Source organism: Monodelphis domestica, chromosome 1 (assembly GCF_027887165.1).
Source record: "Monodelphis domestica isolate mMonDom1 chromosome 1, mMonDom1.pri, whole genome shotgun sequence".
Classification (NCBI taxonomy): domain Eukaryota; kingdom Metazoa; phylum Chordata; class Mammalia; order Didelphimorphia; family Didelphidae; genus Monodelphis; species Monodelphis domestica.
The window spans coordinates 603,366,772-603,384,248 of NC_077227.1; the positions used below are offsets into that span (position 1 = coordinate 603,366,772).

A 17,477-nucleotide genomic window follows, 5' to 3' on the forward strand; every position below is an offset into this window, starting at 1 on the left:
TTGCAACAATTCATATGATTTCAACAGTCTTAAAGAGTCAGTAACAGTATCTATGATCTTGATGAGACAGGCATTCAAAGCAGGAGTTATACTTCTGTGACAATACAGTCTGTCCCCAAGGCTGTTTCCTAACTAATGAAAACCCAGTGTTTGTGATCTCTTGTTATATCTGACAGGATCTTAAAGTCTCCACTCCATGTTTAGGGTTTAGAGGAGGAATTTAGTGTAGGATTTGAACATAGTGAGTGTTTAAAAAATCACTACAATCTGTAAAATGGGAGGCATTTAGATTAAATGATCTCAATGATTGCAGTTCTAATTCTTATGATCTGATGATCCAATAGTCCTGCAACTTTCCATTTTAGTAACTCTTTGAACTCACTGAGCTGTTGTCATGAGTATAGCACTATGGTCCAGGATGGGAAAAATCCTGGGAACAGAATGCCCTTTGAATATGAAAATGGCCCCGTTTTCCAAGTTCCTTTTTTTCCAGCATTGTGGTTGAATTGTCACAGCTCCATTCCCACTCTTCCCTTTGGCTCCTTGTGAATAAGAATGGTGCTACACTGTGCAGTCTGTGTCAACAGCGTAGAAAAGCTGGGATACCTTTTTCCTTTGGCACAATATCTGAGCAGGTGTTGGTCCATTCCTACCCCCCACCCCCCAGGACTTGACTCATCATGTCTGGCTTTTAAAATCAATTAAAAATTTTTTGTGCCAGGCTTTTTACTCCAAGCAGGGGGGAAAAAAAGTTATCTTACTGATGTCATAGTGACCAAAGAGAGCCAGAAAGAGGCAGTGATCTGAACTTTAGAGAGCATGACAAGATTAAGTTCTTTTGTTTTCAAACATAGGTCTTTTTGTTAGGAAATTCCACCCTGGGGACAGACTGTATTGTCCCAGAAGTATAACTCCTGCTTTGAATGCCTGTCTCACCAAGATTATAGATACTATTACTGACTCTTTAAGACTGTTGAAATCCTATGAACTGTTGCAAGAAAGGTAGCTTGTGCTGGTAGTCTGCAGATAATTTAATGGGAAGTGCTTCTCTATGGAATGGAGAAATATAGGAGAGTAGAGCCATTGTGTACTCTAGTGATTGGGCAATTGACAAAGGGACAACTCACTCCTGGCTCTAATTATAGGCAAATATTCAGTTGTGCCCTGAGTAGGTACTTTGTCTTTGGAGTTCATGGAAAACACCTTGAAGATGCCAAACATTTACTAGTTTGATTATTCAGAAGTCATGGCACATGGATCCATAAAACATCGTGGACAAGTATTTCAGAGACCCACCATAAATATTCATAGTGTCCAACTTTATGGAATCATGGATTTGGGTGGGGGAGTATTTCTGGATTTATGTAGCACAGTTCAAAAAGGTGAGTCCATTTAGTTATCCATTCAAGCTATGTATGCTGTGACTAAAATGGGGCTAGACTCAGAGCCAAAAGCTATGATGAGGTGTAATGATGAGTTGGTGAATTGGGACTATGCAGATGTTCTAACTGGATTATCCAGGTAAAAAATACATCCATTTGGAGTGGGCTTGGTAAGTCAATTAATAGACATTTATTAAGTACTTGCAATGTACTAGGCACTGTATTAGACTATAGAGATACAAAATGTATGGTCCCTGTACTCAAGGAGCTCACATTCTAATGGTGGAGAAGGTATGCAAACTATATATATACATACATACATACATACATACATACATACATATATATATATATATATATATACACACACAAAGTAGATGGAAATAATCTCCCCCAAACTGCCTGATAAACTGACTGAATTCTTCGCCTCAGTTTTTCTTGAGGAGGTCATAAATATCCCTATATCCCAATTATCTTTAGGACTGCCCAGATTCCATGGGTAAGCATTCAGCTCTCTGCTTTGCTTTCTTTTGGAGACCTGACCAAAGAATGCCTGAGGGAACCCATTCTTAATGATTCTGTATTTTTTAATTGTATGTCAATATTTCTTTTGATGTTTTTTTTTCATTGAAGAAAGTGATTTCTAACTTCCTTGTAGTTTTTCAACTCAACCACTCATATCACTCTTCATTCCTCCAATGTCCAATCATCAAGGAACAGAGGATTAATTGTTCATTTATGAAACTTGAATTCTTCAGAAATAAGTGGAATTTTATGGAAAAAAATCCTCTTTGGGTTCTCTTTTCCAAGAAGGGGGTAAGGTGGAGAGAGATAATGTCTGATAGAGAGGTAGATGAAAGCTTTAATCAAAATATCCCTCATCCCAACTATGAAAGCTTCATAAGAGAGCATGCCAGTCAAGGCCAGAGATTGGGCTATTGTTGTGCTTTTTCCAGTGCCAAATAACAGTTGTAGAATAGCCATGTTAACCTCCCTGCTTCAGCAAAAGATGAAAGTGCTAGAAGAATGCTTTACATGGCCCATAACAATCCTAAATATGGCCTTTATCAGATTAAAATGTAATTGTGAAATATTTAACAATATAAATTAAAATACCATCAAACATAGATAATATTACTTTTAAAAGCTAAGACAATATGTGGTGTGCACGAATACTTATGTATGGTTTGCAGGCCCTCATTTCTATTTGATTTTGACACAATCTCTCTAAAATATCCTACAGAGTACTGTAGCTTGTCAGGGAGAATAAAGTGTTCCTGAAAAGAATAGAAGCACATTTGGGAAAGAGGAAAACAAAAAGACTAAAGAATCTAAGGAATACAGGCTAACCTAAACCTTCATTGGGAGGTTGGAAAGTGGAAAAATGAGACACAGAAAGAAAGGAAAGATGGTGAACCACCAAACTAACTGAATGTATGTATAATTGTCTGGAAGTCCTACCTTCCTAAAGAGGATGGATCTAGATTTTTTTAAAAATAAGGAAGCATTTTCCCCTGCTGCACATAAGGATTATCCATAGGTTCATCTAGGAGAGAGAGTTTCTTCTTTTGGTCAAGGTAAAAAAAAAAGGTAAATTATGGTGGTTGGGGATTCTTTCCTAAGGGTTATTGACATTGTCCCATGATATGAACAATGTGAGGAGGTATGTTACCTGGGATCAGTATCTTTGATATGAAGAAGACCTCCCCAGGGCTTAGTGCATGTGAGACCTTGGGCAAGTTCACTGAGACATCCCAGATTTCAGTTTCTTCATTTGTAAAATGAAGGAGATTTGACAAGTATCCTCTGAAATGCCTTCTTCTTTTAGATATGTGAGCCTGTGAACCTAGTGTGTGATTGTCAAATCCCACTATTAATACTCACTTCTGTGATTTTCATGGGGCAAGTGATATTTTTCAGAAGGAAACTATATAGAATACCATGAGACTATGGCATCCTGGGCAAAAAACTGAAGACCTTTGCAGTACCGGTGATGTTATACTGGAACTGCTATGTGAAGGTACTATAGGAGCCCTCAAGAGAAAAATATAAGGGAAAGGAAAAAATAGTTAAGAAAATGGCTAATGAGTAAAGGGCTTAGATCCCTGGGCCTCGGCTATAGACACAGTAGTGACAGACTCTTGGCTAGGGATAGAGTAAAGGTAAGGAAGAACATAGTTACCCAGTGACATAATTAAATTAAAGAGGGCTTTAAATTTGAAAGGAAAGAGGAGAGGGGCAGGCAGGTGGCCCAGTAGATTGAGAGTCAGGCCTGGCGAGGGGAAGTCTTGAGTTTGAATGTGACCTCAGACACTTCCTGACTGTGTAACTCTGGGCAAGTCACTCACCTCCAGTTGCCTAGCCCTCACCACTGGAACCACACCGTGGAACTAATACTTAGTATTGATTCTAAGATAAAGGTAAGAGTTTTCTTAAAAATGGAAGAGGAAGGAGAAAATGTTCACATAAATCCACAATGCCAGATATCAGTGGGTAGGAAGTAGGAAAGGAAGAATATCAATCAAGAAGACCCAATAATTCACAGGAGACAATAATCTTCCTGTTCAATGCATGGCATGTAAGTCATTAACAAACCGAACTAGACATCTTCACTCAAGAAAATAAATTCTCCCTCTGAGGCTTTACTGAGACTTGGTGAAATGTGATTCACCAATGACAGTGGGAGGAATACTTTAAAAGAACTGATTAGATAAAGGAGAAGATAGAATAACATTCATTGTAGAAGCTGACAGAAATTTCAGTCTCCCAGGTACATCTCTACTGAAGAAGAAGAAGCAGCTTCACTAGGAAGAGCCTTGGCTCCAAGTCAGAGGTTGTAAGTTCAATCTTGCCTCTGACACTTGACTCCTGGGTGATCTTCAACAAGTCACTTATCCTTCTTGAGCCTCAGTTTCTCCTTTATAAATTGAGGATATTGGACCAGACGGCTTCTGAGATCTCTTTGTCCATTCAGCTGCCGAAGTACACTTTCTAAGGCCAGGTCTGACCATGTCACCTCTCTTCCCTACCTATTCCCTACTCGATAAACTCCCATGACTCTCTATTATCTCCAGGATCAAATATAAAATCTTCTGTTTGGCATTCAAAGTCTAACCTGGCTCCCCCATATTATTTCCACCCTACACCTCATGTATTCTGTGATCCAATGACATTGGCCTCCTTGAATAAGATACTCCATGCATTTCCAGTGGCTTTCTACCATGCTTGGAATCATCTCCCTTTTCACCTCAGACTCTTGGCTTCAGGGGCTTCCTTCAAGCCCCAGATAAAATCTCATCTTCTTTAGCAAGTCTTTCCTGATTCACCTTAATGCTAATGCCTTCTCTCAATGGATGATCTCCAATTTATCCTCTCCATAGATGAATTTATCCATTGATATTTAAATATACATCACCTCTATCTCTCTGTCTAGCTATCCATCTATGTCTGTCTGTCTGTCTCTCTAGCCAATATATAACAATGGCAAGATTTGAACCAATGGCTTCCTGACCTTGACACCAGCTACCTCTTCCCTCATATTCCTCACATGTTAGCAATTTAATAAATGTTTATAATAAAACAACTATCATTTACATAGTGCCTTAATTATAGTATTTATATTGTTATTCCATTTTACAAAAAAAGAAATTCAAGGTAAGTCATATACCCAAGGTCACACAGCTAGTAAGAATGTGAGGCAGGTCTTCCAAACTAAGATCAGCACTCTATCTACTACATTATCTAGTTGTTTGAATTCAGTTGAATTTTTCTGAATCTGATCAAATCACCATTAATGACTTCCCTCAAATAGGATGTTCTATGCCTTTTCCCAGCTTTGGTGTCATTTAACATCCTGAGAATAGCAGAACTACTGGCACATTCTGTTAAATAAAGCTGTTAATCGTTCTCTTGAAAATTTTGAGTGAAATGACATTATGGCAGAAGTTGGTTCCATAAGAAAAAATGTATGTGGGTAATTCCCTAACAAAATTAGAGCAACAACTTTGAAACATTATCGTGGTGTTTGGGTATGATTCATTAATGGCATTATTCCAAAACCATGTTGGTTGTGGGTATGTTATTTGAGCTATGTTTGCCTATATACACTCTCAGTATGCCCAGTCCTTCCAAATGCTCCTTACATTAACAAATTGTCCAGAGCTATCCAAGGATATATGCCTAACAAGACCATCTCCGCACCCCCACCCGATGACAGGAGCAGCTGCATTCTAAGACCATTCCTAGGAATGTTTCTGGCTACTCCTTTCCTTCTCTAATTGAGGTTACTCAGATATAAAAAGCACAACACTTGTAAATAATACATTTTCCTTTGCCAGTGATGACATATCTTTGTGTTCAAGATCCTTCTTCAGGATCTAGTTCCTTTATTCCTTTATTTATTATTATATTTTCAGGAAGTCCTTTCTATTTACAGTTATAACAACTAGGAGTCGGTGTGTTTGTATAATCTGAAGATCAATAGACTCTGGTGTATAAAACCTGGATTCCAGTCCTCAGTCCTCTAGCTAGCTGTGTGACTTTGGACAAGTCCCTTAACCTCTTTGGTGGTGGGCGGATTGACCCTCCTTATGATTTAATGATTCCAGTAATGGTTTCTATTATTCTGAATAGAAGTTCAAGACGTTCTTTTATAGGGTTTCATTTGCCTTAGGAAACTATTCTTAGTTCCCCATTATGGTTGAGGAAACATATAAACAATTTGACCAAAACCATCATATCTAAACTCTATAGTATTAGAAGACATAAATACTGCTACATCCCAAGTCAAATTTGAGTATGTTCATAAAGAGTTTTTCCAGAATACTTGGTGACTTGTTCAAGGTAGTGGAGTAGAGCCCAAAATGTATCTCAGTTTAACCAACTGTAAAATGGGAATAATAATAGTACTTATCTTACAGAGTTGTTTTTCAGGTTCAAAGGAGACAATATATGTAAAGTACTTTGTAAACCTTAAAGGTAGATATAAATGCTAGCTCCTACTACTATTAATACTATTTATTATTAGTAGTATAAGAATTTAATATTAGCATTATCCTTTACTACTATTATTATTATCATTACTATTGTTATCCTTGCTGGGTTTAAAATTTTTGTTTCTTTGGACAAATTACACTGCAATTTGGGAAAAATTTCCTAATATTTGAAGCCTTAGGAAGTAGTAGGTCCTTCCTCATGGGAGATCTTCAGATTTCTACTCCTAGTCCTGCCTTTTCTTCTTTCACCATTTCCTTCTACACCAATGTTTTGTTTCTAATCAGTCCCCCTAATTCCCACCCTTATTTTACTTCCCTTTCTACCCCCCTCCCTTCTTATTCCCCCCTTATTTTCTTTACAGTCTTTTTAAACTACCCCCCCTTTCCCTGCCTTGTAGTGTTTCTCTCCCCACCAGTCCATTTGTTACCCTTCTACTCCTCTATAGGGTGCAAATCAATTCTCTGCCCCAATGGATTGGATTGTTCTTCCCTCTGAGTCAACTTTAATGCATGTAAGAGTTGAATATTTCTTATCTTCAACCTCTTTACCCTTCCAGTGTATTGATGTTCTTCCCCCTCCCACCATGAGCGTCTTTGTGACATATAAATTTACCCCCCTTTGTTTCTTTTCCCATTTCTTTTAGTATTAACCTTTTTTTTTAGCTCTAGTTATATATATATATATATTTATGCATAAATATATCTATATACATATTTATATCCTGGCATTTCATCCTATACAATTTGTCACTGTTCCCTCTAAGTGTAATTCTTCTAGCTGCCCAGGTGATAATAACAATTTTTAAGAGTTACCAATGACCTCTTTTCTTATAGGGATACATATCATTTTAACTTATTGGATCTCTTTAAAAAAGGGTGGGTTTTTTGGAGGGGGTGTTTTTCTTTTTTCCCCTCTTTCTTAATTATCTTTTGATGATTCTCTTGAGTTCTGTGCTTGGGCATCAAATTTTCTATTTAGGTCTGGTCTTTTCTTTACAAATGCTTGGAATTCTTCTATTTTGTTAAATGACTATACTTTCCCCTATAAGAATAGAGTCAGTTTTGCAGGGTAGTGGATTCTTGGTTGTAGAGCTACTTCCTTTATTTTCCAGAATATCATATTACACGCCTTTCAGTCCTTCAGTGTAGATGCAGCCAGATCCTGTGTTATCCTCACTGTGGTTCCATGGTATCTGAATGACTTCTTCTTAGTGGCTTGTAATATTTTTAACTTGGTCTGATAGTTCTTGAAGTTGGCTATAACATTCCTGGGTATTGTCAGTTGGGGATTAAGTACAGGAGGTTATCTATGGATTCTTTCAATCTCCACTTTTCCCTCTTGTTCTAGAATATTAGGGCCGTTTTCTTGGATAATTTCCTGTAGTAGTGTGTCCAGGCTTTTTCTTTTGTCATGGTCTTCTGGTAGACCAATGATTCTTAAATTGTCTCTCCTGGAACAATTTTCTAAACCTTCTAGTTTGTGAATGAGATGCTTCATATTATCCTCAAGTTTTTCATTCTTTTGATTTTGTTTTATTTAAAAAAAATTTTTTTTAATAAATCCTTACCTTCCATCTTGGAGTCAATACTGTGTATTGACTCCAAGACAGAAGAGTGGTAAGGACTAGGCAATGGGGGTCAAGTGACTTGCCCAGGGTCACACAGCTGGGAAGTGTCTGAGGCCATATTTGAACCTAAGACTTCCCATCTCTAGGCCTGTCTCTCAATCCACTGAGCTACCCAGCTGCCCCCTTGACTTTGTTTTATAGTGTCCTGCTGCTTTGTGAAGTCACTTGCTTCTAATTGTTGTATTCTGGTTTTAAAGACTGGATTTCATCCCTGGCTTTTTGGTCATCCTTCTCCTTCTGGTCTGATTTTCTTTGGAGGTCATCTTTCATCCTCTTTGCCTCACCTTTCATCTCCTTTGCCTCATTTTCAAGATGATTAATTTTGGCTTTCAAGACAATGTTTTCTGTTTCCAGATGACTTATCTTGCTTTTAAAGTTGTCTTCAGCCTCTCTTAATTGTGTTTTGAATTGTATTTTGAGTTCTTCCAGGGCCTGTATTCAATTTGCTGGGTTTTCTGTTTTTTTGTTTGGAGTTCCCTCATCTTCTCTGTTCTGTTTGCTCTTTGTTCATTGCCTGTATAGAAGCTGTCAATTGTAATTCCTTTTTTCCTTTTCTGTTGTTTGTTCATATTTACCCCTTCTTTACTCCCTGATGTTGCCTGAGCTCTTGCTCCTCTCATTTTGTGTGTGTGTGTGTTTTTGGGCTTTTCTTTCCACCTTCACTCTTAGAGTTTTGTCAGTAAATCTCTCAGTGAAGTCTGTGGGGGAGGGGTGTTGGAGCTTGAGTTTCCCTGTCCTCTGGAGGCTTTGATGGGATTAAGTCTGGCTGAATATGCCCTGGGGCCAAAACCTCAGGAATGAGGGGGGGAAATATGGAGTGACACCACTGATGCAACTAGACTGCCCACTCTGTGCTCTGCTTTTCTCCTCTATCTGCTTCCCCACTGCTTGTGTTGAACACTCTGAGCCTGGCATAGCTTTGCCCACTAGGTACTCCCTCCAGACCAGTGCCTTTGCCCACCCAGAGGTTCCTGCTGCAGCTGGAAGCTTAATGCTCTAGGTGGGGGAGGGGTCCCAGGACCTTCCTTCTTCCTTCCTCTTAAACCAGAGTGTTCTTGAATTCTGGCTTTGGGGGCCATACCTTTTAAGTTGAGTCCAGCAGGAAGGTTCATTGGCTCTGTCTTGTTGTTAGGTTTGATTTTCAGTCTCCTAAGAACATTTAGTTCTCAATTGGTAAGGAAGAGTTTTCAGAGGTCTGAACATTTTCTGCCTCTATGCCACCATCTTGACTCCACGTCCTTATGGGAGAGCTTCAGAAAAAGATATGATGTCCACTTGTCAAGTGTGTTGCACAAGGGCTCCTTGTCCTGGATGAGATGCTCTAAATGACCTTTGAGGTCAATCTCAGAGCCAGAATCACTCCCAGCTCTGGAATTCTGTGGGCCAAATCTAATTGGCTGACCATTCTCTCATCCTCAAACTCGGGGGCAAAATCTTCATTTCTATCTTTGCACAGAACTAAAAGCATTTTGCCTGATGAACCTGGAAATCAATTTCCATAGATTTGCAGAGAAGACCCACATTCCAATTCCTCCTTTGAACCTGTAGAACTAATTTCAGACCCAGTCTTATCCTACCTTCTCCTGGGGTGTAGAGCTTCACTTAAGTAATTTTGTCTGTATTCCTTTTGTAGTCTCCTGCCCTGCGCTGGAAGCTCCACCCAATGGGAGAAAGTTTGGCAGCAAGTACTTCGTGGATCATGAAGTCCATTTCACCTGTAATCCTGGTTTCCACCTGATCGGGCCTAGTAGTCTCCTCTGTCAGCCCAATGGCAACTGGACAGGCAACAGACCTGAGTGCAAAGGTATCATTTTCTGTCTTCACATGGCTAGGGTTTGTATGGCCCCATTGCCTGTACTTGGGTTACCTGCTCACAAGCTTATATGTGACTTTAAAGAAAGATAAATAGACCAATATAAAGCATGAATCAATAGTAACTGGAGCACAAATAGTAGAATTCTTTTTGTCTTCTTGACTTTTAGACCTTTGTAAATCTAATGAGGAAGTGGTGCATACTTCTTTGCTCTTTTCAGCTAGATGACTCAGTAGATTGAGATCAAGGCATAGAGATGGGAGGTCCTGGGTTCCAATGTGACTCTAGACATTTCCTATTTGGGCAAGTCATTTAACCCCCATTGCCTAGCCTTTACCACTCTTCTGCCTTGAAACCAATATATAATATTGATTCTAAGATGGAAGTAAAGAATTAAAAAGAAAAAAAATGAATGAATGAATAACAAAATATTTATTAAATGCCATTGTAAGTTCTGGGGATATAAATGAAAAAAGTTAGACAGTCATGGTCTCCAGAAGCTCACACTTGTATAAAGACAAAAAATAAGAGAAAGTTTAGCTAACCTGAGATGGAGGGGTAGTTCCTGAAACCTTTTAATATCAATTTGCTACATGCCTTTTATACAGGCAAATCCCAGCAGAGATCTTGGGCTTCAACAGAATATGTGAAAGTAGACATGGGAAAAGCTTATTCCTTCTTTTTCTCTACTTAAAAGAGAAAGAATTCTTCTTTTTCTTTTCTTTGTTTTTAAACCCTTAAGATTTGGGCTTGGAATCAATACTGTGTGTTGGTAACAAGGCAGAAGATTGTAAGGGTTAGGCAATGGGGGTAAGTGACTTGCCCAGGGTTATACAAGTTAAGAGGTATCTAAGGATAGATTTGAACCCAAGACATTCTATTTATAGGCCTGACTCAATCCACTGAGCCACCCAGCTGTCCCAGAGATAGAATTCTTCAAAGTGTGCTAGGAAGAGCCATCCTTTGGAATGGGGGTGTCCATTTTCGATGAACCTTTGGATTCACTTGAAAAAAAAATACTATGTATTGGTTCCAAGGCAGAAGAATAGTAAGGGCAAGGCAATGGGGGTTAAGTGACTTACCCAGGGTCACTTAGCTGGGAAGTATCTGAGACCAAATTTGAACTCAGCTCCTCCCATCTTTACGCCTTACTCTCAATCCACTGAACTACCCAGCTGCCCCCTCTGCTTCAGTTTTCAAAGATTCAGAAATTAGGCAGGGAATTTTCTTCCATGGAGTGTTTGATATTACAAAGTTTACAGAGTTTTGATTCATTCGATGTGATCCCAAACCTTCACCGAACTTTAAATGTAAAAACTGATAGACACATAGATATTACAAATAACTATTGATTGCATTAAGTAATTTGTGAACAACTTGGACTATTGTAAGTAAATTGAATATATATTGATATATTTCCAGCTTTGGGTAGGGGTTAGATTAGATAACCATTAAGTTGCCTTCCAAATGTTAAATTCTTAGTTCATACTTGTATATGTGGTCCACATAAAGTTTATAAAGTTATATAAATATTACATATATATATTAATAATTTGTGAACTAAGATTCTATTCATCCTTTTTTTGGAAAGGCTAATAATTTGTTGGTTGAGTATGGGTACCATCATACTAAAGTATTAGTTGTCTTGCCAGTCTTTTCAAAAGTCAAAATGGTTGAAATTCAAGTGTATAGAAATTCAAATACATTTTAATTTATTCATAGCCTCAGTCAAAGCTAAAGGTCAACATGAAGCAAAGGACTCAAACTTAAATATTCTCTAGGTGTGCCTGAGAGCAAAGACAAGAAGAAGCTTCAGAGCTGTAGTCTTAGATTTGAATACTTCTCATCTAGGGTCAGTACTCCTCAGTGGTTAGCATTCTTAGCAAACTGACTAATTTAGGACACTTTCTTCCTGCTCAGCCACTGATCAAAATAGACCAGCAGGACTCCAATCCAAGATCTATTTCTCACCTGGGTACAAAGGAGCAGAGCATGACTGCTTGGGTTAATTCCAAATGGAGAGCTTCTAAAGGAACACATAGAAAGAAATCCAAGACCAGAAAGGGGTTGGTATTCCATGACACAGGAAACAGAAGATTCCCTGAATACCATGGTCCTATTTAAGCTTCCAATGTGTGAAACCACACAGATTTTTTTGTGACAATAACTAGTCTCCATGTAGGGATGGGGAGTTTCTGTCTGATTCTTTTTTTGTCTTTTAAAAAAGCAGCAATATTTGACTATCATTCTCCTCCTAGTGCCTATGTTTATCATTTAGTTCTTTTATTTTTTTAAACCTTTACTTTCTTGTCTTAGAATCAATACTATGTATTGGTTCCAAGGCAGAAGAGTGGTAAAGGCTAGGCAACTGGAGTTAAGTGACTTGCCCAGGGTCACACAGCTAAGAAGTGTCTGAGGAGGTAAGATTCGAACCCAGCACCTCCTGTCTCTAGACTTGACTCTCCATCCCCTGAACCACCTAACTATTCCTATAATTTAATGAGGGTAGAAGGGTAAGAGCAAGGGTTTTACTGCTAAGCAGTCTCCAGGAAAGGGGCTCTAGAATCTAAAAAACAGCTATTGCATTCATTTCATTTTCTAAGTCAAGTTGACCCTGGATACTGTGTTCAGGGACTTCACAGGGGGAGAAAAGCGATTTTTGGATCAATTAACTTTAAATTGAATCAGAATTAATTTCATAACCTGTAATGTCTATGTTACTGAAGAAAGTGGCAAGACACATTAATACTAACCTGGCTTCCTCTCACCCTGCCCCCCAAATACCTATGGAAGGATGCCTCTCTGGCAGCATATGACTGATCCAACTTGGCAGAGAAGAAAATTACATATAATTACACCCTGTTAAAAATAATTTAGTGGGCAGAGGTTGGCTCCATGATGGAGAGCAGACATTTGGCATCTTAAATATCCAGCAGATTTTTTTCCCTCTCATTCCTCTGAAAGCTATGTTTGTAAAATCCAGGACCTCTCTAAAGCTGGTATATAATAGCCCTAGCAGTTGTCCCTCTGAAAAATTGCCAAATTGACATACCCAAGAGAAACACAGATTAATCTTTATATCACTGCTTCGTTCTATTTAAAAAGTCAGCCCTGGCAACGGAAAGGAGTGATCCTTGCTCCAACCCTAGGCCAAGCTTCTTTGTCTTCTTTTCCCCAGCATGCCTTCCCTTCTTTAAATATTAACTCAGCAAATGTCTGTTGTGTACATACTTTATTATTGTTATTATGAGAATGCATTTATTAAACTATATGTCATGGAATCTACTAGGTTCTAGAGAAATAAATAGAAAAATGAAAGTCTTGGCTTTCATTGAGCATATGTTGTAACAGAGAGATATTTGGGGTGTTCAGGGAAGAAAAGTCCCTCTGGTGTGAGGGTTTGCTGAGCTCTTTATTTTCAGGGCGGATTTCCTCCTTTGACGTCCACCTGCCATCTAGCTCTCACCTGTGGCTCTGAGCTGTCTCATAAACAGCAGACACTCTCCTGTAAACCATCCTGGCACAAGGTTGAGAGTAACCAACCTGCTCATATCTGTAGTGGGTGTCTACCCCAAGCATGTGATGTTTTCCCCATTTCGCCCATGGAATTGGCAGATGAGAACAGTTTGTTCCACTGACTAAGAAGGCAGCATCTATGGAGACTTAGAGCTTCATTAGACTCCAAAGAAGCCAAGGTCATCCACTTCATCCTTGACTCTCATCTTGCTACTGGACTTCAGTGACTCTGGAAGAGAGAGCGAGGCTGATGGCTTTGTGCAGCTCTGGCTCACTTCAATCTAGTTTATACTTGAGTCAAAAGACATCACCCAGAGAGCGTTTTATGATTTCACATTTACTATTTTGCTATCTAATTATTCTATTCTTTTACTATCTCAAAAGTCCTTTGGCGACAGGCAAGGGACCAAAAAGCAGGTGTGGATATACTGGGAGCTGTAGTTACAATCCTGCACATAGGTGGATCGGGGACTAGCGAAGAGGATGTCTTCTCATTGGGATTCAAGCAGCTCCCTGAGTGTCTGAAGAGCCCTTTTTAAAGATTGCGCTCCTCACCTGCTGGTGCAAAGAAGGAGGTAGAAAAGTGTCCTAAAAAAAAAAAGCCATCTGTTTCACCTAACTTTGGCCCGCTTACTGCAGACAGTAGGGATCTTACTTTGTGGTCAAAATATGAAAAAATCAACGAAAACTTTTGAGAAGTTAGTTGCACTCACCATTGTAAAGGCTACAAGTCAAGACTAAAGTGGAGGGAAAGTTGGTGCACGACTTTCTCTTCAAAGATAATTGGACACTCAATGCAATCACTGAGATGCAACAGAGGATGAACTGATTCTTTGCCACTTGTGCCAGTTTTGGCCTTACAATTAACATGAAGAAAGCAGAGCTTCTTCACCAACCAGCACTGCATCGTCCATATGTGGAACCATTGGTTATAGTTACATATCGATAGCTCCAATATTATATTTTATGAAGTTTAGTTTATTAATAATCTTAGTTTATTAATCAATTAATAACTTTTATTTATTCATTAATTATTCATTATTATATTTATGTCATTAATAATCATAATAATTATTAGTTATAATTATATTTATAATAATTAATAATAAGTTTATTAATTAATTGATAAATTAGTTTATTAATAATCACTTGGAGCAGAAGAAATAAAAAGGATACAGAAGTATAAAAACCTAATTATCTAACAGAAATAATAACACGTGAGTAAATTCTCCTGCCATTCACCTCACACCACCTCCCCAAAACCTGATCAGTGTAAGAGAGCCAAAGAGGCAGGGCTAGCCAACATTTATATCCTCTCTACATTAGCACTTAAGGTGAGAAGCAACATGGGATGCTGGGAATTATAGTTCTAGGGTTCAAATTGTAATTATACAATATAAAATATATAATTATTTTTAATGCTATGGGTAAATTCACTTACCTTGGCAGTATACTTTCCACATACGTAATGAGGTGGATGCCCACATTGCCAGAACTAGCTCAGTGTTTGAGAGACTCCCAAAGAAAGTATGGGAGAGAAGAGATCTGATGGTCTACAGGGTCATTGTGCGTTTTATGCCTGTGAAACCTGGAGAGTCTGCTAATGCAATGCCAGGAAATCGGATCACTTCCATTTGAATTGTCTTGTGAAGATTCTGAAGATCATCTGGCAAGATAAGGTAGCAGACACTGAGGTCCTTTGCAGAGATGAACTGCCAAGCATTCAGACTTCACTGCAGAGAGCACAACTCCAATGAGCTGGCCACATTTTTAGAATGCTAAACACGTTTGCCTAAAAGACTATTTTACAGAGAACTCGCGCAAGGCAAGCACTCACATGGAGGTCAGAAGAGGCGATACAAGATACTCTCAAGAACTTTGGTGTCAACTATAAAATATGGAAGACCTTGGCTCAGGATCATCCTGCATGGCATAGCCACATCAATAAAGGTGCTATACTTTATGAGCAAAGCAGAATCCCAGGAGCTGCAGAGAAACATGAGGTGAGCAAATTTAGAAACATCCCCAGCCCCAATTTTCATATAGGCTATTTGTGCCTGACCTTGGTAAAGACCTTCTGAGATTGTACTGGTCTGATCAGCCACAGCCGGACACCTTGTGTATTAGTTCCAACATAGTGATGTCATTTTGACCTCCTTAGAGAACAAAAAACAGCAACTACCATTCTAATGGAGGACGATGTCATATAAATATATAGTAGTTTGGTGGCCAAAGAAGGGAGTTTTTGACTGAGAAGTCACAGGGATAGTGAGTGGAACCATTGCACAATTCATGGTCATAACCTTTCCAGAAGCAGTGGTAAGACTGGCTTGATAACAGTTTTCAAAACAAAAGATAGAAAGTGAGAGAAGGAAAGGAAAAGCAGGACATCTAGGGTAGATGGTTTAATGGATGGCTAGCTAGCTAGACAGACAAAGCATTTATTAAACACTGAGTGGCAAGTGGCAAAGTTCATTTGAATCCAGGTTCTCTGATTCTAAATGAAAAACTATTTCCCTTGCATAGAGTCAGCATGGTACAAAACTGTAGGGCTCCTCACTCCTAAATTCTTATTCTGATGTCTGTGACTCTCTTTTCAGTCACTCAAATACTTTTCTTCTAGGTGCTGATACATCATGTTGTCTTCGACAATTCCCATTTTAACTTTATATAGAGCAAAGAACAGAGAAAGGATTGACCCAAGAAAGATTTATGTTCAGGTCCTGCAAATCATAGAATGACTAGTTTCCAGAGAGGTGGTTGATCTGCCTTAGTGAATGGAATTTCCATACTTGGAATTCCTTACACTTATAAAATATGTGGCTAGAACAGCCACCCTTCCCCAATGGGAGAATTTTAAGAAAACTTTCTAATGCATTTCAAAGCCCTTTAATTGATCCTGCTTCAATGGCTGGACTGGAGATGTGTATACATCAAACATTTAAGTGCCTACTATGTACAGGCATTGTAATAAATGCCGGAGATACAAAGAAAAGGAAAAAAGACCCATAATCCCACAGGAAGGCTGCTTAAAATACGAGAATTATTCAGACCAACAGGAACAACAGAATGTCACTATGTCTCTGTGGAGTTGTGATTTCACCTGTGTGGGTACTCCCTTCAGAGGTGCAGATTGCAACCCCTCCATACCTCTATACATAGTTTAATAATGAATTGCTACGCCTCTTTCTTCCCTCAAAAAACAAACAAACAAAAAACCATGTTCTGCTGGCCAGACTTCAAGTGCCAAGTCTCTCCAAATTCATTTAGACTGGTCCTCTGAGAGAAGAGAGTCTGTTGTCAAGCCCGTGTCTGACGCCCTCTCAGCTATGTGAGACCTGCCAGAGCTTGTATTCCATGGGCAAAGCAGCCTTCAAAACCTAGGGTAACTCAGCATTAGAAAACCTAGCCAAAGGAATGCAAAAGCTGCAATAAAGCAAATGATTCAATAAAGTCAACCATGACACCAGACCGCTTGCTGCTTTGCCCTCCTGCCTACTGAGCTGAGTACTTAGTGCCAGGTCAAACGCCTGTGCTCTTCACATTCATCTGTCTACCTGGAAAATAAGGAGTTACTTGAGATCTCTGAAAATTGCTAAGCATTTCGCCACATCCTGCCGTCTTGTCTTGTCTGGCATGCTAATAGGAGAGCTCAGCTGGGCCACAGAGACCTGCGCCCTCCCAGGGCTGCTGGAGGGGAGCAGGGAATGAGGAGGATAAGAAGCACAAAAGGATTCTAGTCTACTAGGAAAGCCAGAGGCCAAGAGCAACTTCTGATGAAGTCAGTGGGCCATTAAATCCTCCATGACTCCTTGGAAAGATAAGCAATAGAGGGAGTCTTTAGGATGCCTTTCATGAAATGAAAATTCTTGGCAACCAACTCCAGAGAGGGAAAGATTATATTCTGCCCCCAAACACCTGTGCAGTGGCTGAACCTGGCATTCCAATAAGAAGCTGGCAGTTATCTGCCATTCGCTCCTCATTCAGGGGCTGCCATGGCTCACCGCTTCCACGCTCCCCAGAGCAAGAAAAGGACAGCAGAGCAGAGCTCCTTCTGGGGGGTCAAGTTGAAGGATGCTGGGTTAATACTTTTGGCTTTCTGTCAATTTCTTCACGGTCTAGCAGGCGGCCAGTATTTAGACTA

At 39.3% G+C, this 17,477-nt stretch overlaps 1 protein-coding gene across 1 annotated transcript in view; it reads left to right on the forward strand.

Moving 5' to 3' along the window:
- FBLN7 (fibulin 7) overlaps positions 1–17,477 on the forward strand; it is an 85,130-nt gene that overhangs the window by 44,632 nt on the left and 23,021 nt on the right. The window contains exon 3 of the mRNA XM_001382043.5: positions 9,638–9,808. Within this exon, the coding sequence (XP_001382080.2) occupies positions 9,638–9,808 (171 nt within the window). The remainder of the gene's footprint in view (positions 1–9,637; positions 9,809–17,477) is intronic.